The sequence below is a fragment of the Eupeodes corollae genome, chromosome 1 (genome assembly GCF_945859685.1).
Source record: "Eupeodes corollae chromosome 1, idEupCoro1.1, whole genome shotgun sequence".
NCBI classification, from domain to species: Eukaryota; Metazoa; Arthropoda; class Insecta; order Diptera; family Syrphidae; genus Eupeodes; species Eupeodes corollae.
Window position 1 is genome coordinate 9169699 of NC_079147.1, and position 24415 is coordinate 9194113.

The following is a 24415-nucleotide window of genomic DNA, read 5'->3' on the forward strand; positions in this document are numbered from 1 at the left end:
GAAAATATTGATGAACTCGTTAGAAAGCCCCACAAAACCATGATTTAGGTCCCAACTCTATCCGAAAACTTCAAAAAATCCATTTCCAAAAAATTAACAGAGGTTCGTCTTGGTTTCAAATTAAACAAAACAATTGACCATTGTTTTAGCAAACTAAAGACGAAACCTGATAAGGAGAAACAAACAGATGTTATCTACAAAATTAAATGCAATGGTAAATCAAATGAACCGTGTAACCTGTGTTATACTGGGACCACAAATTGATAAACACCACCTATTTATCGAGTTAAAAGTCGCTGTACAGAAAAAGGTCACATTTCAGCAACCTTGCCAAACTCGTCCACTTTTGCAAGATGATAATAAGGAAATCTGCGTGTTACGTCCAAGTTGATGTATTAAAAGTTTAAGGACTATTAATAATAACTGTAGTACCTAGGATCTCTTAATAAATAACAATAATAATAATAATAGTTAAAAAATTACGTATACGCTCCAGTGACCCATTGGATTTTAAGCTTTTTTAGTTAAATTAATGATGATCGTTAATTCAAAATTATAAAAAGTTATAAAGTAAAACATTTGAACTAAATATGAACATTTAATAACAATCAAATAAAAATGAACGGAAATAAATAAATATGTAGCTCTAAACTGGGCCATTTTCTTTTTGTGGACTTTTTTTGGTTTGCATAAATAAGTATCACACATTCCTCCAGTTTGATTTAATGATTATACAAAAGAAATTCTTACCTTGGTGTAATTTATTCTTAGATTATTAATTTAAGTCGAAATTTTTATAAAAATGTTCTCAGTTTTTTTTTTTTGAATTCATTCTTGATAAGAAGACTTTAATTTTTAAGTAGTTCTTCTAGTTTTTTAACAACTACGGACATATTTGCTTTTTGATTTGATAATTTTGCCACTTCTCCCACTATTGCAAAAAAAGCTTTTGTCTTGCCAGCCTTATAATTCTCAACAGCTTTTGGTTGCTTGTCTATTGCTTGTAGACATAACTTTTCAATTTCCACAGGATCGCTTATTTGTTTTAGATTTTTCTCCGCAATTATCTGAAAATAAAATGACAACATTAAAATAAAAACTAAATGCGTTTTATTTTGTATTTTCATACATCAGCCACAGTCAATTCTGGAGTCTCGTGTAGTTGTTCAATTAAAATGCGAGCTGATTTAAGGTTGATTTCTTCTTCATGAAGATTTCTTAAAATGTCCTTTAAATGATTTGCAGACACCTTGCTAAAAATATATTATTAATTTCATTTTGATAAAAAGAAATCATTGAAGAAAGAATATTACCAATCTTCTACATCCATATTAGACTTATTGCAAATTGTAAGGAGATCATTTATTAGAAAATTGGCAACGAGTTTTGTTGGAATTCCTGGTAATTCATTTAGAACGCTCATGAAGAAGTCAAGAAGTACAGTTTCATTCTAAAAAAAAACATAAAGTAGGTCTTTCACATACAAAATATCCATTGTAAGTACTTACAACAAGAATTATGGCAGGATCTTGTCCCAAATTGAATTTATTGACTAAATTCTGTCTAATAGCTTCTGGAAGATCTGGTATCTCTTCTCCGATTTTAGGCACTGAAACTATTTCCGGTCTATTAAGATTTCCCTTGACATCAACTCGCAATGGTGGAAGATTCGGTTCGGGCATGAATCGATAATCCTGAAGAACTTCTTTATCACGCATCGCTACGGTCCGCTTTGATTCAGCATCCCAAGACCGTGTCTCGTTGCTTATCACACCACCGCTGTTTTTAATTTCTATTTGGCGATTCACTTCGTATGAAATTGCTTGGGCAATACTACGAACAGAGCCTATGTTTTTAACTTCAGTTCTAACTCCATAGGGTGTTCCAGCTTCGTGAATTGAAATATTAGCATCTACACGTAATGCACCCTCTACCAACAAAAATAAACTACCTTTAACATTTAATTTATTTCAAGGGATAAAAGTAAAAACCTTCCATTTTGCAGGAACAAGTTCCAAGTGTTTTGAAGATCAATATTAGTTCTTTTATAAGAGATGCGGCTTCTTCGCCAGTTTCAAGATCGGGTTCAAAAACTAACTCCATAAGTGGGACTCCAGCGCGATTAAGATCAACCAAGCTCCTTAAAAGGAAAGAATTGCGAATAGTTGATTAATTTTTTTCCTTATCATAAGTCTATGTCACTAAAAGAATCACATTCGAAGTAAGGGTGCATCAGTAAAGGCCGAAAGAATCGCACGCGGATCTCTATGTATCCATTGTTTCCCGAAATATGAAAAGGTTGGTATGGATTTAAGTGAGCCCCCGCACAGTCATTCTTTTCTATGGGATAAGTTCAGGAGTTCTTTAGTGTTAAAGATGAGACGAGCGCATAGATATCGACTTGTCCATCGAATTGTGACTTATTAGGATACTATTTAATAGGGATAGTTGAGACCTAGACAATATCAGTGTGGCTTCATACCAGGTAAATCAACAACCGATCGTTTTTTTACCCTTTTTTACCCTTAGGCAGGTGATGGAAAAATGTCTAAAATTTAATATTCCAACTTACCATCTGTTTACAGACTTTATGGCCGGCTACGATAGCATAGCCAGGGTAGAACTATAAAGCCATGAGAGAATTCGGCATCCCAAACAAATTGACACGACTACGTAGCTTGGTCATGACCAATATAAAAAGCCAAGCTAAAATAGCCAGATTCCATTCCAGACCAATCAACATGTACAATAGACTCCGACAAGGGGATGGTTTGGCCTGCCTACTCTTCAACCTGGCGTTGGATATGTTTATTTATTTAATCCGTTAATTATCTAACGTTAATATAAACTTATAGCTATTTACATAATTTTTAATTTTTAATTTAAATAAATACTATAACGAATTAAAAAAGCTTTCTTTAAATTGTTTACTTTTAACATTGTCATTAACAGATGAAATTAAATTATAAAATTTATTGAAGACTGAAATCAATTGATTTAAAGGGCTATTCATACCATAGTTAGTTCTGCTAAAGATCGGACATAAAGGTATCTGTCTTCTTATGCTAGTTTGGCTATAGCTAAAATTTAGACGATTCAGAGCTGTTAATTTTAATTAATTTTAAAATAAAACAAAATTGGAGATATTGTCTATGTTGTGAAAGTGTAGGGAGCTTTATTAGCAAAAGTCTCTGAGAATAAGGAGGTGGTGTAAATATTTGGGAAAACGGAAGAAAACGAAGACAAAAACGCATAAATCTTTTTTGGATACTTTCAAGTCTGTCAATATGGACTGAATAGTATGGTGCCCATATAACACAGCCGTATTCAAGTATTGGCCTTACAAATGATACATAAAGAAGTTTTAAGACGTATGGGTCACGAAAGTCACGAGAAAAACGTTTAATAAAACCTAGAATTTTGTTAGCTTTTTTAACTATAAAGTTATAATGGTCACAGAACGTTAATTTACTGTCAAGAATAACACCTAAATCAGAGAAAACGGAAAGCTTACAAAGGGAGGAAGAATCTAATAAATAGTTATAATCTATAATTGTTTTTTTGCGTGTAAAACACATAGTTTTACATTTGTCAATATTCAATAAAAGTCGGTTTGTATTGCACCATTCCCTAAAACTATGAAGATCTTCTTGAAGCTGTGAGCAGTCATTAATTGAACTAATAGATTTGAAAATTTTAATGTCATCAGCGTATATTAAAACGGAGGAGTTTTTTATAACGGATGTTATGTCATTTATATATAAGATAAATAATAAAGGACCTAAATGGCTACCCTGTGGAACACCAGAGTTGACGTAAAATTGGTCGGAGAATTCATTTCTGAATATAACGCTATAACTTCGGTTCTTGAGATAAGACGCGATCCACGTCAAGAATTTGTCGTTAAACCCTAAGGCCTTAAGTTTATGGACTAAAGTCTTGTGACACAATTTGTCAAAGGCTTTGCTGAAATCTGTGAATACGCAATCTACTTGTTTACGATCTTCGAAAGAGTCAAGGCAGAAAGAAGTGAAGTGAAGTAGGTTTGTAATTGTTGATTTATTCTGGACGAAACCATGTTGATTTTCACATACAATTGAATTACAATTAAAGGATAACATCTTACAGATAATGGACTCGAATAGTTTGGGAATAACGGAAAGTTTGGCAATCGGCCGGTAATTCGTTATTTCATTCTTAGACCCTTTTTTATGAATCGGAGTTATAAATGCACTTTTCCATAATAGTGGGAAAACTGAGCTTCTAAGAGATTCATTGAACAAAACAAACAGATGGTATGATAAATGAGACACACATTTTTTTAAAACACATGATGGTACTCCATCAGGACCAGGGTGAAAACAGTCATCAAGTTCTGAGACACAACGAACAATTGAATCCTCACATATTGTCAAGTCAAGTGAGTTAAGGTGAGGATAATTTTGGGCTGGAAAGAACGAATCGGAAATCTGAAAAGAAGAAGGTACGTCGAAAGCATCTTTGAAGAAATTAGCAAACATATTTGAAATTATTTGGGAGTCATGACTTGTTGTAACCGTCAGTTTTTCTTTTACTTTTCACGAAATCCCAGAAGTTTTTTGGGGTCTGTTTCAACTCATTTTCAATTTTTATAATATAGTCAGAGTATAGAATATTGGAGTAGTCAATGAAAATATTTTTAAGTTCGGAGTAAATCCTGAAGTCTTCTTCTGCTCTAGTTTTACTAAATTTTAGCCATGCCTTATTTCTTTTATTTTTTAAGTTTTTTAATTGAGTGTCAAACCATGGTGGAGTTTTAGATTTATAGCAAGATTTCCGTAATGGCGTAGTTTCATAAAAACAGTTAAAAATAATACTATAAAAATTTAGACACATGTCATCAATATTACGATTTAGGAGCAGTTGATTCCAGTCAACATTACACAATAAGTTAGTTAGTTCATTAAAGTTACATTTTTTAAAATTGAATTCAAGTTTTTCATTTGATGTATTAGGGATATTGCACACATTTATATTCAGTGATATATTTAAAGCTGGATGGTGACGGTCTTCTTCTACTAGTTTAACATCGGCTGGAGATACAGCTACGTCAGTATTTATCGTGTCGGAGAAAAATATTAGGTTCGGAAGATTGAAATCACCTACGATGAGCAGTTCATCATTAGGTTCCATTTGGTCGTGGATCTTCTCAGTTAAATGGATGCAATTTTCATAGACAAAACTGGTAGATCTTGGATAAAGCAATCTGTGATTATGGCACGTCAACAAGAGGGAACATCGTCACCAGGTCCAGCCAGATATTGGCTTACGTAGACGACATCGGCAAACTAGGGGGAACCGAACAAGCTGGACAAGATTCTATCGCCAAGATCGAGCAGAATGGTGTCGTCGACTGCGAGAAGAACAATTGGTCAAACAACAAAGCTTAAAGAGCGTGAATTGGAAGTAGTGCATTTGGTAGCAGCCGATTTGAACAATTGATTGTATAAAGCCAACAGAACAAACTTCAATCTGTCAAAGCTTTTTAAATGCTGGAACCTTACCAATTCTAGGCTTCTGCTGTAAAGGACGGTGGTTCTGCCAGTACGCACATATGGATTCGAGAGTAAGGTGTTTAGTACAAGGCACTCCAACCTCTTAGGCCCTGAGAGAGAAAAATCTTGCGGAGAATTGTTGGCCCCTTATGTGAAGAAGGACGATTCCGAAAACGCTGCAATCATTAAGCTCGTATGAGCGAAGAGGAACTAGTACATTTTATGTTAGACGACAGCGTAGCATTTAACTTGCGGAGAATTGTTGGCCCCTTATGTGAAGAAGGCCGATTCCGAAAACGCTGCAATCATTAAGCTCGTATGAGCGAAGAGGAACTAGTCCTTTATAGTACATTTTATGTTAGGCGACAGCGTAGCGGAACATGCTTACGCCGTTGGAGAGATGGCATAAGCCAGGATGGGTGCTGATGGTGTCGTGCGTCGATCGAAATAAATGGAGGGGCTTGTTGCATGAAGCCATCGAGCCGATTATGATGATAGTTGAAGTTGTAAATGGTATTTTGTTTTTATTGGAAAAAATGCGGGTATTAAATAAATAAATTAGATGGCGCAACAGTCCGCAGAGGATCAGGACTTAGTGACACACAATTCTCAACCATTCCTGTGTGGTGTGCAAGTAATTGCAGGGATGGAGGGGACCTACATTTTATATGCCGAATCTGAACACCTAATTTGAGAAAGCACTTTTTCATAACAAGAATTACTCTTGGAAAATTTGTCAATTCCTCGCAAGAGGCAGTACCCGTGAAAAAAATTGTAAGTGGCACAGGCAGGGATCGAACCCAAGATCCAATCCCATAACAGTCCAATGCACTAAACATTATGCCATTGGTACTAATATCCGGTTATAGATTCCTCAAAAACCCTGCAGGATGCAGAACTGATTTTAGATTTTTATTGCTCATCTTAAATAATTTACATTGTTTACAAAAACCAAACAAAGCATGGCATTCTGCCGTCTGCCTAGTTGACAAAACATAAATTGGAAACGTATTTTTTATGAAATATATTTTATCTGTAAATTTCTCTGTGCAGTTGCTTCATTAAGGCATTTATCCCATAACATATCATCCACTTTTGCAATTTGGTGGTAGAGTGATTCTTTCCATTGATTGAAATCAAAGTTATCTATTTTAAGGTCCATGTCACTCTCCCTAGCAAGTTTCCTCCATTCTGCATACCATCCCGACCTCTTTCGAATAGTTTGAAGTGTTCGTACAAAGAGTGGCTGCAGTCCTGTTTCCAACATAACTATATAGTTCGGCGTATTTGGTGGCAGCCGGAAGATCCTATTAACTTTGCTTTGCTCCCCACACTTGAGTTGCATAGAATAAGATTGATTCTGCTACTAACTTAAAAACAATGAGCTGAGGGCGGTTTTTGCACTTTTAAGCTTTCCTCTCAGATGCGTTTCCATATTTAAATTTTTTGTCAAAATCACTCCAAGATATTTGAACTCTTTGACAATCTCTATATTTTCACCATTGTAGCTCCATTTTTTGAAAATCATGATCTTTGACTTTTCCATGTTTACTATTAGGACTTTTACTATTAGGTTCCATATTTTACAGTACTCAAAAATCCGGTTTATCATAAGCTGTAGTGATTCTGGAGATGATGCGAGAATCACAATATCATTCGCAAACAACAGTGCCTTAATTAATTCTCCCGCGTGTTCGATACCAGCAGATAAGAAATCGATTAAGTCATCGATAAATAAAGCGAATAAGCTTGGACTCATCGTGCAACGTTGTCTAACGCCTTATTCAGTTCTAAACCAATCCAACCTTTCTGTACCATTCCAAACTGCTGCATTAGTATCCATATGCAGGCTTTGCAGGACTCTTCCAAATTTTAATGACATTCCCATACCAAAGAACTTATAGAAAAGAGCTTGCCTATTCACCGTGTCAAATGCAGACTTAAAATCCACGAAAACGCGTATAACTTCTTCCTTCTTCTTATAAGTGAAATGGAAATGGATGCAGAACTGTGGGAGGTAAATTTGCTGAAGTTGGAATCGTACGAAACATTGATCTGTTTTTGGCTAATTTGTCTGTTTTTTTTATTTCGGTAGTGCCACTATGTCCTAGGAGGACTAAACGGCAGATGCTGGCTTCGCCAAATATACGTAACTTCCTTCGTCGTCATTGTCCTAGCAGTTTTGATAAATATGTGTGTTTTTTTATTTACCAAATTCTGAGAAAGAAGATTAAGAGGTTTCAGAAATTACAAGTACTTCTGCTTTAAGAGCACTGTTGCAGTCTGGAAGCATTATTGATCTTTCCAGATAAGGATTAGGAGAGTAAAAGATTCCAGATCCTACTTCTTCTTCGTTTGTAGTTTTTAAGGATCAATACATGGATTTTTATGATCCAAAGGTATTTTTTTCAATGACAGAATATAAATATATAAACTAAAGTTAAAGAAACCGATATTGTTTTACACTTTAAAAACGAATTGATGATTTAAAAAATTAAACTAAATAATAATAAAATATTTAAGATAAACCGAAATAGGTACCTTTTTAAAGAATCGTCATGTAAGCTTTTCCCACTGTCCTGTTCTAGTTGTAGCTGGTGAAGCCGAACAGTCTTTCTGTATGGCTTAGATTTTCCCGGTACCAACACCGGAAAATTGATTTCACCCTCATTAGCCAATGCTGCTCTTTGTTGTGTTATTTGATATCCTGTCTAGGAAGAACATAATATGTTTTCATATAAATTAATTATTAAAATAAACAAATTGACTATTATTAAAATACACACCGGTAAATCAGCATAGAAATAGTGCTTCCTATCGAACATTGAAACCGGATTCACACGACAATTCAATGCCAATGCAGTTTTTATACCTGCTTCAACACATCTTCTATTCAGAACCTAAAAATGAATTTTAATTAGAAAATGTTGTATTTTCTTATAAGAAAATAATAATTATTATTTACTGGTAAAGTTCCTGGTATAGAAGCATCAAAAACAGAAACTGCCGAATTAAGTGGTTCCGTAAAAGAAGTGGAACTCCCAGAAAATAGTTTCGAATTGGATGATATTTGTGCGTGAACTTCCAAGCCAACAACACTTTTCCATTTAGTTCTGTCACGAAAAAAGTTAAATACAAAACTTTGTTTTTTGTTATTTAAAAAATTATATAAGTTACCTCGGTGCATTTTGTTTACTTGTACAATAGTGACAAATTGTTTTATTATTAAAAACTTTAATTCTTTTAACACAACTTTTCAACATGTTGACAATTGAAGTCGCAAAATTGGTGGAACACAAAAATATTTGTTGTCCCTTTTTTCACTGCTAACGTAACGTAAGGTGACGTTTATATTTTAAATGTAATGTCTTCTTGTTATTTAACATACAATGAACTCATTCAGAGGGGACTTTGAAAGAGAAGGCCAATTTTTGAAAAAAATAATATTTTTACACCCAAGGAGTCTTATATGTGAATTTTTACATTCGTTTATTCATATGAAGTGATAATTATTTTTTTTTTTGAAAAAAAAAGATAAGCATTTTTATTAAATGGGATTTGAAAAAAAAGACTGAAAGATCCGTATATTTAGTAATTAAGTATTTACTTACTTACTTAAGGTGGCGCTACAGTCCAGACGGACCTGAGCCTCAACCAACATGCGTCTCCAGCCAGCTCGGTCCCTAGCTAGATGTCTCCAGTTTCACACGCTAAGTTGGTTGAGGTCCTCTTCCACTTGGGTGCGCCAGCTGAGTCGCGGCCTTTCTCTACTGCGCGGTCCTCGGGATTGGATTCGAAGACCTTTCGGGCTGGAGCGTTGATGTGCATTCGCTCTACATAACCAAGCCATCTAAGCCGTTGGACTTTGATTCTGCTGACTAGGTCAGTGTCGCTATACAGCCCGTACAGTTCGTCGTTATTTCTTCTCCTCCATTCTTCATCTATAAGTAATTAGGTAAGAATGTAATTTCACTGATTATTGTCAATTAAGGACAGCTTAAGCTCCGTTTTATCATCGAAAATATTGAACCTGAGTCGTCTTTTAATAACACAACAACAGCTTATAATCCTGGTTTCTATCAAGGTTAATTTCAGAAACCCAAAATTTCAGTTTTTATTATAACGCGTAGATGACTAGTTTATGTTCCACATGGCAAGGTTGTGTAAACTTTAGTTGAAAGAAAAGAAACAAACGTTTTTGGAAAAAAAAATAAATACATGTACATATAAACGTTTTGTCTCTCAACAAAATTGTAATTCTTTTCAATTTCAATTTCAATTGTAAATTCGGCAAGCAGCTGCCTTAAACTGCGAGTATAAAATTTCATACAAAAAATTGTAATTCATTTTCAAACGACATCTTTTTCTTTTTTCGTTTAAGAGAGTAATGACATCTATTAATATAAAGTTAAAAAAAATTCAAAATACACAGATCAAGTTCAAAAGTTAAACCATTTTTCACTGACCCTGGATTAACCAATGCCAAGTTCCCCACTAGCAGTCCATATCTAGTAAGTCAATGTACAGATCTTTCTTTGCACGCAGAATCAATACCCAAAAATTGTAGCACATTTTTTAAACGTACCTCCAAAATGTGTAAATCATGCCGATTTTAGATTTTTATTTCCCTTATTGTCTACAGTTTAGTTTTTAAATTAAAGTCAATTAAGATAATTTTCCATTTAAATTTTCAAATAAACAAATTTTATTCGAACAAATAGAAGTATTTATGCTACTCTGAATTTTTAGCTTTTGATGGCATTGAAGAATATACCAGTTCGAAGACTTATTGATTAAGGATGATCTACTGTAAATAGAAAAGGCCTTGATTTTTTAGCCCTAGCATTACAGCGCTCTTCTCAAAGTGAGTATATTCATAGTTCCGTCTTTGATCTAGAAAGAGTTCCTTGTGTAAGAGGCTAGTAGATTTTGTTTGTTAATTTTAAACATTTTATTTGGAAACCTTAAACCAATTAAAAAAGTTATAAATTTTATATTTTACCTCAAAATTTAGTCTATAAGTTGAAAATTGTTTTTAATTAATAAATTACTTTATTTAACTGAGAACTTTTCTCTAAGCTCATTTTTAATTGATGAAATCGTTTTTAATGATTTTTGACTTTATAGTCCAAAACAAAATCGTTCCACTGAAAGTTTTGTATTACCGAATGTCACTTTTACTTTCAATGGTCAACTTTAACCAATCAATGCTTGATTTTGATGACATTTTGAATCTAATTATTTAAATTTTCAATAATAGCTACAAGAAACCTATAGAAAATCTAACATTGAAGAAAACCAATGAAAATGATAAAAGTCAGTTCTTTTATTAATCAAACAGATCCACGTAAACTCCCAAACGTTCAGAGACAACGTCACCTTTACGTTACATTCACATATGACATATGGTTATGTCAGAAAAATAAAGGAAGAAAATAACCATCAGTACGAAAGATTTTCTACTTTTCACACAGAATGGGAACTAAAAAAATTGAAAAAGATGGTTTTTGATGGTAAATCATTTCGAAAAGACTAATACGAAATATCTCTTGCCCATATTTTAATGCCAAAAAAGATCCGGGCACATTCTATCGAAATTCGAAACACAAAAAGAACAAATCCTTCGAATAATGGGCAAATAAAAACAAATTTTCTTCAATTTCAACACAAAGCGCGTCTAAAGATAAAATCCAATAAAAGAATTAGTGAATGAATATGATAATTTCAAGACTGTCAAGAAAAGTGCGTAGAAAAAGTTTCAAATTTTTTGTGAAAAATAAATAAGTTCTTTGCTAAATCCAACTCACATCAACGGACACGGGAACACCTATCAAGTATCAACACGATTAGGAGACAACTTCAAAGAATAAAGAGACACGCGTTCCCTCTTTCTCGATTTATTTTTCGTTCGTTTTTTCGTTTTTTTATTTTATTTTTTCTTTCTGTAAATTAAGTCAAAGATTATGGAAACTGAGAAACTATTTAATGATTTGGAGTCGAATCAGTCACACGAATGCGAGGAGGCCAAGAAGAAACTGGTGGAGTTGTTCAATCAGAGTGAGTATTGCGGTATCTCTGTTTTAAACGAAAGGAAGATTGATAATTTTTTTTGTTCTAGCCAAGGATATATGGCTTGTCCACGGAATGATGGACTACTTCCTTAAGACGGGATCTTTGCGAATTATGGAAGTTCTGGTGAAGGTGCAGTCGCCACACGACATTTACATATTCGACAAACTGTCCGAATGGCTGAAGAGCTCGGGTCATCGGATTCAGGCTCTAACAATGTTTGGTTTTGTTGTTCGCAAACATCCAACCTGGTTGTACAAAATTGAGAAGCACAAAATCATCTGGGATATGTTAAAATTGCTTAAGGTAGTCGCCTCAACTTTATATTTTAATTATATACCTATGGTTTTTTTTTTTACAGACTGAAAAGGAAATAGTTTCGCTTATGAGCGCACTTTTGTGTATTGTCACTTTGCTGCCTATAATCCCAATGATTGTGTCGACTTTCCTCAATGATTTGTTTGAAGTATTTGGCCATTTGGCATCGTGGAACAGCCAAAACCCTAATAAACTGAGTGAAGATAAGTTGGTGCATTTGCAGTTGGGATTGCAAATGTTGTTCCATCGGCTCTATGGCATGTATCCCTGCAACTTCTTGTCGTACCTGAGTGAGTTTACGAAAAAGGAAAAAGGTGCAATTTTTCAGCATACCATTAAGCCTCTATTGGATACGGTGAGAGTTCATCCGATGTTGGTGACGGCAAGTCCCGAAAAGGAGATGAATGCTTCACGTTGGAAGAATAGAGAACCTCATGATGTTGTTCAGGAATGTGCGAAGCTTTCTGTTGCTGATCAGGTATGAATATTTTGATACATTTTTTTTAAATTGCGATTATATTGTTCATTGAATGATAGTCTATGATATTTAGTGGAAATAGTGAATGGAGAGCCTACTAAAGAGCAGGTTCTCCGAGCAGATCCTTCTTCAAACCTAGCAGGTTCTCTCAAACTTGAAATAAACTTCTTTTAAATATTTGCTTTAGCTAGTTTGTGTTTCTAATGTCTCAGAGATTTCTGTATTCTCAGAAATAAAAAAAAAAATGTTTCACACAAGTTTGTTCGTGGTTTCAAAACTCTGAATTTTTTTTGTATTGTATTTTGTAAGTATCTGTGGTGTAGTGTTTGGTGCGTAGGACTGTCATGTCAGAGGTTTTGGGTTCAATCAGAGTGTGACATTTCGGGGGTACATGAAAAGTGCTTTCACAAAGTACCCGTTCGAATTCGGCTTAAAACTGTAGGTCCCCTTCTTGTGAGTTGATTCAAAAACAAACGAAGGGGTTGGTCTCTCATTCCACCTTCCCAATCACTGTAGCGTGTTCCAGGCAGAACTTTTAGCGATAAAAGAAGTCTTTTGCTGGGTTAAAGAAACCGTTTCATCAACATAGAGACTTTTCAGGTAACTGTAAAGCAGATGAACTCGCCAGGAACGGTACAGTGCAGCCCATCCTACCACGTTTGGCACTTACTGGCATACCAATCGCTACTTGTAAACTGTTGCTAATGCAAGATGCCGTGAGGAGGGCAGGCACCAGGTGGAACAAAATCACCACGTGTCAGATCACAAACAACATCTGGCCAACACTGGACTTAAAACGTTCAATGTGCCTGCTATCTCTAAACAGATCGCATATAAGCTCGATAATAGGTGTCATAACCGGATACTGTCTAATAGGAAAGCACGCCACGCGACTAGGCGTATTCTCAAATGACTTTTGCAGAAGCTGTATGAAAAAGGAAGAAACGGTTCTTCATCTTCTCTGCACATGCCCTGCTCTAGCTCGAAAAAGCAAGAATTACATAGCAGAATTCTTTTTTAAGCATCTAAACGATCTAAATCATATCAGCATAATCAGTCTCTCACGTTTCGTGAGGGACTCAAACTGGTTCCATTGAGCTTAAGAGGAAGCCTCAAGATTCATGTGGTCCTTTAAACTGGCCTAATCTAACCTAACTTTTTGAAAAACGCTTGTTTAGTGTACAATCTGTTTGGGATGTTAGCAAAGCATTTAATGGTCTTATAGGCGTGAAAATAGTCGGATTTAAAGTGGAAAATTTCAACTGCTATTGTGTTTTTTTGTTGCTGTTAATTTTTATTCCAATCAGATTACCAAGTAAATTCAATTTTCAAATAAATTCCAATGACTGTCATTCTTGCTTCCTATTGTATTAATAGCCAATTCATAGATTAGTAAACATATTAGAACTATTACCTTGCCTTGGTTAGAAGAGGAGATCTAGGAATCGAATCGATGTTGAATTGTGATTTAAATCCAGGTATACGTCGTCAGTGGATCGAGGAATTGAATTGAAACGAAATCGAAATGTGTTGTTCCTTAAGAACTTCTACCTTAATAGATACAAAATAATATATTGCGCAGTTTTGAAATTTAAACAAAACAATGCTTACAACACATAAACGCGCACCACAATAAAACTCATCACACGCACACAAGCAAAATCTCACACACTCACCCAGTTTACAAGGCGAATTGAATCGGAATTGAATCAGAATTTATGCCCATAATCCATTTCACCTTTTGTGAATACACTTTGCAAAAGTGAATTTGGATGTTCCACAATTCGTTACTGTGAATTGGATTTTAGATCATGGATTTTCTGTATTTCGGTTTGTTTCACTTTTTGAACGCATTCAAATCACATTTTGTTTTTCTGTGAATTTATGTTTGATAGCTTCCTTCTGCTAGGAACCGGAGGGTTGCATCGAGTTTTTGAATTGAAGGAATCGATGAAGAAACTATAAAAGATTCTATTTCCCTAAGAACATATAAATAAGCGTCTTTGCTTAATCTAAAATTATAATGAAAGCTTAAATTTATCAGAACAATCCAATATATTTTATTTGTCTCGCAAAATTCGTCTTCTTATTTTTTCTCTTATATTCTGCTTCCTTTTTTCACTTAAAAATACCAATAATATTGCATCCATCTTTAAAACAGCTAAAATTTTACTTCAGAAACAAAATACAATAGATCAATTTCTAAGTTTTTAAATCGATCGAATTGAAGAACATGCAATTGAAGAACATTTCACGTGAAATTAAAAAGTGATTTCAATTCACTTTCGACCGAAATTGGGAACATTGGCGTTAGCCTCGCATATACCTGAATCGAATCAAAATAGTATTACCTACTTTATCCGATCTCACAAAACAAGGTGACTCGAATCGATTTTGTAAACATAAATCGGGAAATCTTGTTTTTAATTATGTATTGGAATAAATAATAATAAGAATAAGGAACGTTAATGCAATCAATTGATTCTGTTACAGGAACTTCTTTACGCGTTTATTATACAGTTTTCAGTTCTTGAATTAATATAAAGAATTTTGTATACCTATTAATTATAGTCTGATGTTTCTAAACGTTTTATTTAACTGTGTTATAAAAATTTGATGACACACTATTTTTTTTTACTCTAAATGTTTCGAAATTTCATAAGTTTAATCTCTTTTAATGTTTATAAAATGAATCCATCCAAATGCCATTTAAAAGTATTAACAAACTTTTCAATGTTAAATAGAAACTACTTAACTTACTTACTTAGGGTGGCGCTACAGTCCGGGGCCTAACCAACATGCGTCTCCAGCCATCTCGGTTCCTAGTTAGTTGTCTCCAGTTCTGCACGCCAAGTTGGTTGCGTGCGTAACATGAGTCCAGGTCTTTCTCTACAGCGCCGTCCCTCAAGATTGGATTCGAAGACCTTCCGGGCTGGAGCGTTCATGACCATTCGCTCTACATGACCTAGCCATCTAAACCGTTTGATTTTAATTCTGTTAACTAGGTTAGTGTCGCTGTACAGCCCGTACAGCTCATCGTTATATCTTCTCCTCCATTCTTCATCTATGCGTACGGGACCAAAAATCAAGCGAAGAATTTTTCTCGAAGCATCCTAAGAGAACCGGGATGATGAGTGTCTTATAAATCGTGATTTTAGATGCTTGAGAGAGGATTTTACTTCTCATTTGGCTTCTAAGTCCAAAGAAGCATCGATTTGCAAGAGTTATTCTTCGTTTGATTTCAGCGCTGGTGGCGTTGTCTGCATTAATAGTGGTGCCTAGGTATAGGTAGACAAAGTCCTTAACTACCTCAAAGTTATAGCTGTCCATGGTGACGTTTTGTCCAAGACGTCGTCGTTCAGTGTCCTTTTTTGATGACAGCATATACTTGGTCTTGCCCTCATTGACCACTAAACCCATCTTCTTCGCTTCCGTCGCAATGCTCAAAAACGCTCCACTGACATCACGCTTTGATCTTCCAATTATGTCAATATCATCTGCGTATCCGAGTAATTTGATGGACTTTTGGAAGATTGTGCCTCTAGTGTTGACGGTTGAGTTTTGCACAATTCTTTCTAGAACGATGTTGAAGAAGTCGCATGACAGTGCATCGCCTTGGCTTAAAATTTTTTTGACATCAAATGAATCGGTAAGATCTTTTCCGACCTTGATAGAGCAGCATGCATTCTACATCGTCATTCTGCACAAACGGATTAATTTGACAGGGATGCCAAAACTAGACAAGACTAGCTCGGTAGAGCTCTTCCCTATAGATGTTGTCATACGCGGCTTTAAAATCGATAAAGAGATGGTGGGTATCGATTTGAAGCTCCTGGTTTTTTCCAAGATTTGCCGTAGTGTGTATATTTGGTCGATAGTGGAGTTTCCTGGTCTGAAGCCACAGTGATAAGTACCAATCAGGTTGTTGACGAATGGCTTCAGACGTTCACATAATACGGCAGAGAGGATCTTATACGCAATGTTAAGGAGACTGATGCCTCTGTAGTTGGCGCAGTTTAGAGGGTCTCCTTTCTTATGTATCGGGCACACTATGCTGAGATTCCACTCATCGGGCATGCAGATGAGTTGGTGCATGCTCCGTACCAAGTCATCGCCTGCTGCTTTGAATAGTTCGGCAGCGATGCCGTCAGCTCCAGCAGCTTTGTTTGACTAAAGTTTAGATATAGCTATCTTCACTTCGTCAAGGTCGGGTAGGCGGAATTGTTGATCTGCGTCGCCGAGGTTGAGTGGTTCTATCTCCCTTACAGCGGAATTCGGTTGGTCATCGCCGTTATATAATTTGGAGAAGTGATCTTTCCATATTCTCAGCATCGACTGCGGTTCTACTACGATGTTCCCCTGATCATCTTTACAGGATTCGGTTCGTGGCTGGTACCCTTGGGAGGTTTTTTTTTTACCTTTTGGTAAAATTTACGAACCTAATTCCTGTTGTGACATCCCTCTATCTCCTCGATCGCGCGCTTCTCATGCTCTCTTTTTTTCCGTCTAAGAAGCCGGTGTTCCTCTCTCCTCTTCTGTTTGTAGAGCTCGCGAGCAGCTCTAGTCCTTTTGTGCAGCGCCGTTTTGTATGCCTCTTGTTTCGCTGCGTGCGCTTGCCGGCATTCGTCGTCAAACCAGGGGTTTCGCTGTGGTGGCCGTGTGAAACCTAGCACTTCAGAGGCGGCATCTCTGATGGCTGCAAGGCAATGTTGTCACTGGTTTTCAATGCCAGACTCCTTAAGAGGTTATTAGAGACTCGATCGGAAAAGGACTAGGCAGTCTCTTGCGATTGTACCCGTCTAACGTCGGAACTTCTCACAGTACTTCCTTGTCTCGCCTTGGACCGGGATATCCTTGGCTACAACGAGGTAGTGGTCCGAGTCAATGTTGGCATCTCGGAATGTTCGTATATCCTGGATACTGGAGGTGTGTCGTGCGTCGATCGCAATGTGGTCAATCTGGTTGACGGTTGATTGATCAGGTGATTTCCATGTCCCCTTGTGGATATTAAGATGCGTGAACTGCATACTAGCTACCAGAACGTCTGGCACTGCAGCGAAATTGACCAGCCTGAATCCGTTGTCGGAGGTGGTGTCGTGCAGGCTGTATCTCCCGATTATGCCACCAAAGATGTCTTCTCTTCCTAGCTTGGCATTAAAATCTCCTAAGACAATTTTAATGTCATAGCCACGGCACTGCTCATATGTCTTGTCCAAGAGCTCGAAGAATATGTCTGTGGTGTCTTCATCTTTCTCCTCTGTTGGGGCATGCGCGCATATTAGGCTTATGTTGGCGAATTTAGCCTTGATGCGGATTGTCGTGATGCACTCGCTCACACTGTTGAAACTCAAGACTTTTTGCCTGAGCCTAGTTCCAACAACAAATCCACACCCAAATAGACGCTGTCTTTGTTCACGGTAGCAGTCGCCGTAGTAGATATCGCAGTCTTTTAGTTTGCGTTTGCCCGGTCCATCCCATCGCACTTCTTGGATGGCAGTAATATCTGCCTTGCAACAGTTTAGGGCTTCCGCTTATTGTTCGGCTGCACGTGGTCTGTTAAGGGACCTAACATTCCACGTACATATCCGAAGTTCGTTGTCCTTATTTCGTTTGCGTGGGTTGTCAACAGTGAATCCGTCCGTATCCGAGGCTTGTTGGTGCTTCGCAACTAAAGGTATTTTTTACGTGGCCAGGAAGTCACCCCGACGGCACAACCCCCAACCTGGAAGGCCAGATCCTTAGTAAAACTGCAAGGAAGGGGAGCCGGATAAACCGCTTCTTACAGGCCTGGGCTCCGAATATGTCGAAGAAGCCCTATAAGGTGTTCACTAAGTAGTTCAACCTTACTGGAACTGTAGACACCACCGTTGATTCCATCTCGGGAATTCCTCCGCTGTCGTCTGGATAAGGAGAGGTGCCTTAGTGGAAACACCTGTCCCCCCTCTCTTGTTTGCAGCCCCCAACAGCTTTCCACTGGGGTTGGAACCCAATCTCCAATTGAGGTACTAGGCACCCGATGTTCACCGCGGGGAGGTGAGAGTAGGAGTTGATAGACAGAGGTGGGTTTTGAGAAAAACCTGTCCACGCTTGTGTCCTCTTGAATGCACATGTCTACCATTTGAACATCGTATCTAAGTCTTCATGCCTTATTGACTTTGAACATAAATTATATGATGTTAGTCTTCTGAGGGTAATTGAAGTAAATGATCTTGGGGTGATTTTTGATTCAAAGATTGGCTTTAGATCTCATGTTGATTACATGATATCTAAAAGTAATTCACTTTTAGGTTTCTTGAAGCGGAACTCCACAGATTTTAAGGATCCCTATATTTAGAAGACCTTATTTATGTACTACCTGTTTTAGAATATTGATCTACTTTTTATGAAATTAATATTTTGAGAATAGAAAGAGTTCAGAAAAGTTTCACTCGTTATGCATATTGAAAACTTAACTGGGTTGGGTCTTTACCAGAAATCAAGGTGCGCTCTTACTGCCTTAAAAACGCTCAAATGTCGGAAACAAGTCCAAAGTGTTTTGTTTATCAAGGATATTATGTATAACAGAATAAATTCTTGTGATTTGCTTTCATTAATTCCATTCCATGTTCCATCACGAGTTTTTCGCAACATAAATGTATTATTTTATCCTCCTATTCATAGGACTAATTATGGTCTAAATATACCAATAACGCGTTCTTTGTATCTATTTAATATGGTTTATAATGAAATTGACCTTTGTATGAATAGAGGTTAGGTTAAAGTGAAAGATTCAGAATCCACACACTTAGGCCAAAAGAAAAAGCCCATTGTGATACCACATGAATCTAGAGAATTACTTCCTACTAGTCGAACCATTTTGAGCTTTTTATAAAGCGAAGAAGATATTTGACCTCCTTTTTAGCTAGTTCAATTGGATTATCAAAAGAGTAGTCTCCCAGATGAAGTTTGCGTCTTAATGAAAGAGCAGGGCAAGTGTAGAGAAGGTAAGAGCTTGTTTCCTCTTCTTCCTCGTCCATACAGCTCCTGCAGAACTCATTTGAGGCTTCACCAAGTCGTATTGCTTGTCTGCCCATAAGACAGTGTCCCGTAAGGGCACCTATTAGGGAGCGAATGAAGTTTGTTTTGAGATAACAAGTCCTTAGAGCGCTTTAGGTCCAGTGAAGGCCATATGAGTTTTGTCTGTGGCTGCTCATCTTTGTAAATTGTGCCACCTAGAGTTTGCTATCGCAAAAGCTGTTTCTTTTAGCAGAACTTTAAATGAAGCTGTATGAATAGAGATTGTTTTACGAACAAAATTCTTCAAATACAAAACATGTATATATCTTATTAGCTTTGTTATTTTCTTGTAACTTTGTAATCAGCAGATCTTCGATCAATTGATAAAATAAATAAATATACTAAGGGTACATATTGATGGAGTAATACCAATTTTTGTTGGAATCGTTCTGAGCGATGTAGATAACAAAAAAGGCATTTTGGCGTTTTTTTTACGGTTTTTTTCTTTGCATCCTCTGTTATTATAATATGACTAAAATTTTGGCATTTGAACAGAATTATTTATTGTGACATTTTGAAACCAACTAAGTTAAAGCACAAATAATGAGACGCTTCTTATCTTGAGAGTTACCACCTTTGGTTTATTGATGTGATTATTAGAAAAGGTGTTCAGCTTGACAAGATACACACTCTCAATCGCTGACTACCTTCTTAAGTATTTTGACTATATTAATTTTAGTAGCTTTAGCTCAGAAAACGGAATAATGAAAATGGAGTTGAATAGCCGCAAGAGTTGAAAACAGAAGGTATGACTAATAGGTTTCAAGGCTTAACATCTTAGCTTTTCAGGTGTTGATTTTCCGCCGTACTAATTCCCCACCCTTGTTGTCGTTTCATGAAGATCCATTACTCTACGAGACAGCAAGCATACATCGTCTACGTAGTCTAAGACTTACTGCAGCTCATCACTGAGCACAAATAAGAACAAAATTGGTGACAGTATACAGCCCTGCCTGACTCCACTGTACTTCAATGTCTTCTGAGAATCTATCTGATTTTAAAATGTGACATTTAGACCCATCAAAACTTTATCCTGTGTACCTCTTTACCCCAAAGTAGGCCCGATAAACACCCTGTTAACGCTCACAAAAGCCTTGACAAAATCAATGACAAAAAGAGAGCCTCTCTAAATTTCTAACCTGCCTTGAGAATCTTTTATATGTTTGATTCAAATAGCATTTTAAATCTTTTGCGCTTTCTTTTTCTTGCAGGAACTTCATACCGAATATGTTCGGTCTCATGATACAATTTCAGTGATAAATAAACAACATCAAACAAGCTGCTCTAGAACCAAGGCGATAACTTATTCGGGCATAGCTTCGCCTTTCCAGTCATTAACAGATCGCGAACATCTATCGGAGTTTAAAAAAGGCGATGTGCTCTGGAGTCCATACACCGAGATAATTTCATCGGCCAGTACTATGCCCCACACTCCGACGCCAAGTTACGGTGTGCCAATGAGTAGTGGGCCTTCGGCAGGAGCAATTATGGGCGTTAGCGGATCCTCACCACCGGAGGCAGCTGTTGAAGCAACTCCAGAAACGACGCCCATGAAAGAACTAACCATGAAGCCATCAGCTAACCAACATGCGGTGTGTGCTATTTTCACAACAAGTCAACCGGCCTCGCCCATGCGTAGAGATCCTTGCACTCAATTTGCATTTCCCGAATCGCCTGGAAAGAATTCTAACCACCATAGCCATGTGGAGCAGACAACAATCAATAAGATCCCAACAAAGTTGTACGATCAGAAGATGCAGCATGTTCTCAATGATCGCCATCAAATGCTTTTCAACGCAAACTATCCCAATGCAGCTTTGAGTCCTTTAAACGTGTGCTCGGTGAATGCATCAAACAATGGAACGCCTCATTTTGATTCTCAGGAAGACGAAGAAGTTCGGGACCTGACTAGCAGTAGTGTGGCACTACGGGTTGAAGCTGCAGCAGCGGCGGCGGAAGACATTGCCAAGCGATGTCTGGACTGCGATGAAACCGAGCAGTCGCCTTGCTCCGAAGGGGGTGTTCAAGTGGCCTCTAATCGTTCTATGCGAATATTGATTCGAAGAAATCGTCTGACAAGTTACTGTCACAACGAATCGAGTTGGAATAATGTCACGTCCACCGACGAGATGAATGGCTTTTCAGCTGAAATAGCTAAAGTTCGTCGGGCTAAATCATGTCCCACTCTTGTGAGTAACTTGAAAAGCGTCGCTTTGGTAAAGTCGGATAAGCGTGAGAAGAAATCGCAACTCTTCAACAGTAAACTGACGCAATCGTGTACGACCCATTCTCGAGTCACACAAACCATTCAGACTTGGCCGCGAAACTATGAGTACACGTTGTTCCATTTAATATCAGAAAGCAACAAACTGCGCACCGAGTGCAATACGCTCCAACCTCAAGAGCTGCTTAATCAATACATCGATCGGACAGTTAAATTAAAAGATGCTGGTTACCGATTAGATCAGGTAAGGTTAAAGCTTTTTAATTATTAATTTTGTATAAAGAAATAACTTATTTTGGTCTTTTATTATTTTAAGGAGCATATTCAGCTTTTGTGCTTACAATTGCAATACGAGCAGTATCGCCGTGAAATTCACGCAGAACGAAATCGCCGCTTGATGGGCCGCAGCCGAGATATCCATAGTCTCGAACGTGAACAGGAACGTCTGAAGGAGAACTTAAAAACCTACGAAGAGGAGAACCAACAATTGGTATATCAATTCGAGAAACGAAGAAAACTCGCTAACGAGAACGAGCGCAAGCTCAAAGAAGAACTGAAAAGTTTCAAGGTACGATATCAAGAGGAGGTGGAACATAAAAAGTTGCTGCAATCCACCAACGAAAGTCTGCAGTTCCGACTGAACGAAGAGATTCAAAAGCGTATCGAACTCACTTCCGAGGTAGATTCGTTGCGCGGTCAACTATTTGACACACGCAATGAGCTTCAACACGCTCAGCTTCAAGCCGAACTGGGAGGTCAATGCAAGAGTGAACTTATTCGATTAGAATCTGAGTTTCTTGTTATGGGTGAGGTGCAAATTAAGCTGCGCGATCGTTTAGCCGAAGTCGATAATCTTCGTGCTCGAGATGAAGAAATAAACCATCTTCAGGAATCCTATAATGTTGAGATTAAAGGTTAGTTTTAAATCCATTGTAAGAACTTTGATTCAATTTTAAATTGTATTTCTTTAGATTTGAGACGTGCCTTGGAGGATAAAAGTTCACAATTCGAGAGCGCCAAACACAGACTGATGGAAATGCAAAATCAAATTGCAAATAACGATAAGGTGGTGACCGAACAAAAACGACTGCTTAAAACCGTTAAAGATGAATACGAAGAAAAATTTAAGGTTAAAAGCTTTTAAATTGACGAATATAAAAATGAATTATTTACAAATATATAAACTTTTAGGCATTAAGCACGAAATATGAGACACAGAAGTACGTCATTCTTCAAATGGAGGAAAAACTCTTGTATTTGTATAGAAATCAGACACCTGTTAGTCTGGCTGCCTGTTCCCCAGATACAGATAAAACGGGTAAAACATAGGAATTTTTGTGAATATGTTTTTATTTTAAAGTGTTTATTCTTACAGATATAGCATCGTCAATTGAAAGAAATTCACCGCTTTCGACTTCGCTGGCTTCGAGTGATAGTCTTCCGGCGAGTCTGCGATCCGTTACAGAAATAAGAAATCTGCAGGCTTTTGTTGAACCCTCTAACACTGCCACTACAACAATAACAACATCAACAAGTAGTGCGGTAGCTAACATTCCCTTTGGCTACTATCAACATTCTCAGCACTATCATCCCAATGTTATGGAAGCTAAGGCTGTTATAGCTGCAGACGGTTCCTCCGAAGCCATAGCTTCATCCACAAGCGCAACGCACACCCTCGACATACCGGTGTCTGGAGTCAGTAAAAGCCATCATTATCAACAGCAACAACAACAGCAGCAGCAAAAGCAGAAAGTTATTCCGCAGAACCAACGTACTACGCGCTCGTTCGATTAAGGGTGATTGTCTTAACCAAAATATGCCACCACCTCCCTTATTTACACTCTCTCCTCATCTTAATATCTTGCTCTCCATTTCTAACTATTAAACAACAACAAATTATCCACTTATGCACACACAAACTGACCATATAGATAGAACGGAGAAGAAAAACAAAAATCAGAATGGCTGTTCCGATTAATCGAAAAAGAATCCAGGAATTAAAACTAAAAGTTTCTTATTTTTATAACATAAAGTAAATTTAAACAAAAAGGAAAAAAACCGAAAGAAAGAATAAAAGAAAACAGATATAAAATATTGAACAAAGTTAAATTACATTAAAACAAAAAAAAAGATAAAATATATTGTGTACTATCGGTTAGAAAATGAAAAAAAGAAAAGAAAAATAATAATAATAATTAGTTTTGTTTAGAAATCACAAACCAAATCGAAAAGGATGTTATTTTCTCTTGTTGGGCCTTATAATGTAGCAAAAACAAAAATAAATATTTAATTTTTTTTTTCATTTTTAAATAACGAAATACAATTTATGGAAGATATTACCAGATAAACAACTAAAGCTAATAAAATTTATATATAACGAAGAAAAGAAATGATAAAATACATAAATTAAAAAATTAAAATAAAAATAAAAATGAGAACGAAAGTGATTTTTTTTTTTGAAAATTAAATACAAGATTTAATTATAGATACACTACCGGTCAAAAGTTTAAGGCCTGTTTGGTCCCAACTATAAAGCATAGAGGCGGTTCAGTAATGGTGAGGGGATGCTTTTCCTTCGATGGAGTAGAAGATCTAACACGAGTGATCGGAAGAATGGATAAAGAAGTCTATAAAACGATATTGGAAGACCACGTTTTGGTATCTGGACTCCGATTAATCGGTGAAGGTTTTGTATTCCAGCAAAACAATAACCCGAAACACACTTCAAAACTTTGC

At 36.7% G+C, this 24415-nt stretch overlaps 2 protein-coding genes across 2 annotated transcripts; one reads left to right on the top strand and one right to left on the bottom strand.

The window, feature by feature from the left end:
* Positions 1-611: 611 nt before the first annotated feature.
* LOC129942007 (glutamyl-tRNA(Gln) amidotransferase subunit B, mitochondrial) lies at positions 612-8848 on the bottom strand. The gene is made up of 9 exons (XM_056050799.1): positions 8712-8848; positions 8500-8647; positions 8321-8434; positions 8076-8245; positions 1992-2140; positions 1509-1930; positions 1314-1450; positions 1130-1253; positions 612-1067 (listed from the first exon to the last, which is right to left on the bottom strand). Exons 1-9 carry the CDS (start codon positions 8795-8797, stop codon positions 849-851), a joined length of 1569 nt encoding a protein of 522 aa, XP_055906774.1. The 5' UTR covers positions 8798-8848; the 3' UTR covers positions 612-848.
* Positions 8849-10962: 2114 nt separating this feature from the next.
* LOC129938886 (hamartin) lies at positions 10963-24415 on the top strand. Its single transcript, XM_056046702.1, has 8 exons — positions 10963-11591; positions 11653-11909; positions 11965-12399; positions 20667-21923; positions 21996-22593; positions 22651-22808; positions 22871-22997; positions 23055-24415. Exons 1-8 carry the CDS (start codon positions 11498-11500, stop codon positions 23471-23473), a joined length of 3345 nt encoding a protein of 1114 aa, XP_055902677.1. The 5' UTR covers positions 10963-11497; the 3' UTR covers positions 23474-24415.

Bases quoted from the DNA above. Each gene is read 5' to 3' on its own strand.
- LOC129942007 (XM_056050799.1), bottom strand. From the start codon at position 8,797: ATGTTGAAAAGTTGTGTTAAAAGAATTAAAGTTTTTAATAATAAAACA. The intron at 1,931-1,991 runs GTTTTTACTTTT...TTTTGTTGGTAG, and splicing joins TTGTTCCTGCAAAATGGAAG to AGGGTGCATTACGTGTAGAT. The intron at 1,451-1,508 runs GTAAGTACTTAC...GTTTTTTTTTAG, and splicing joins ATCCTGCCATAATTCTTGTT to AATGAAACTGTACTTCTTGA.
- LOC129938886 (XM_056046702.1), top strand. From the start codon at position 11,498: ATGGAAACTGAGAAACTATTTAATGATTTGGAGTCGAATCAGTCACAC. The intron at 12,400-20,666 runs GTATGAATATTT...TTTTTCTTGCAG, and splicing joins AGCTTTCTGTTGCTGATCAG to GAACTTCATACCGAATATGT. The intron at 22,998-23,054 runs GTAAAACATAGG...TTATTCTTACAG, and splicing joins CCCAGATACAGATAAAACGG to ATATAGCATCGTCAATTGAA.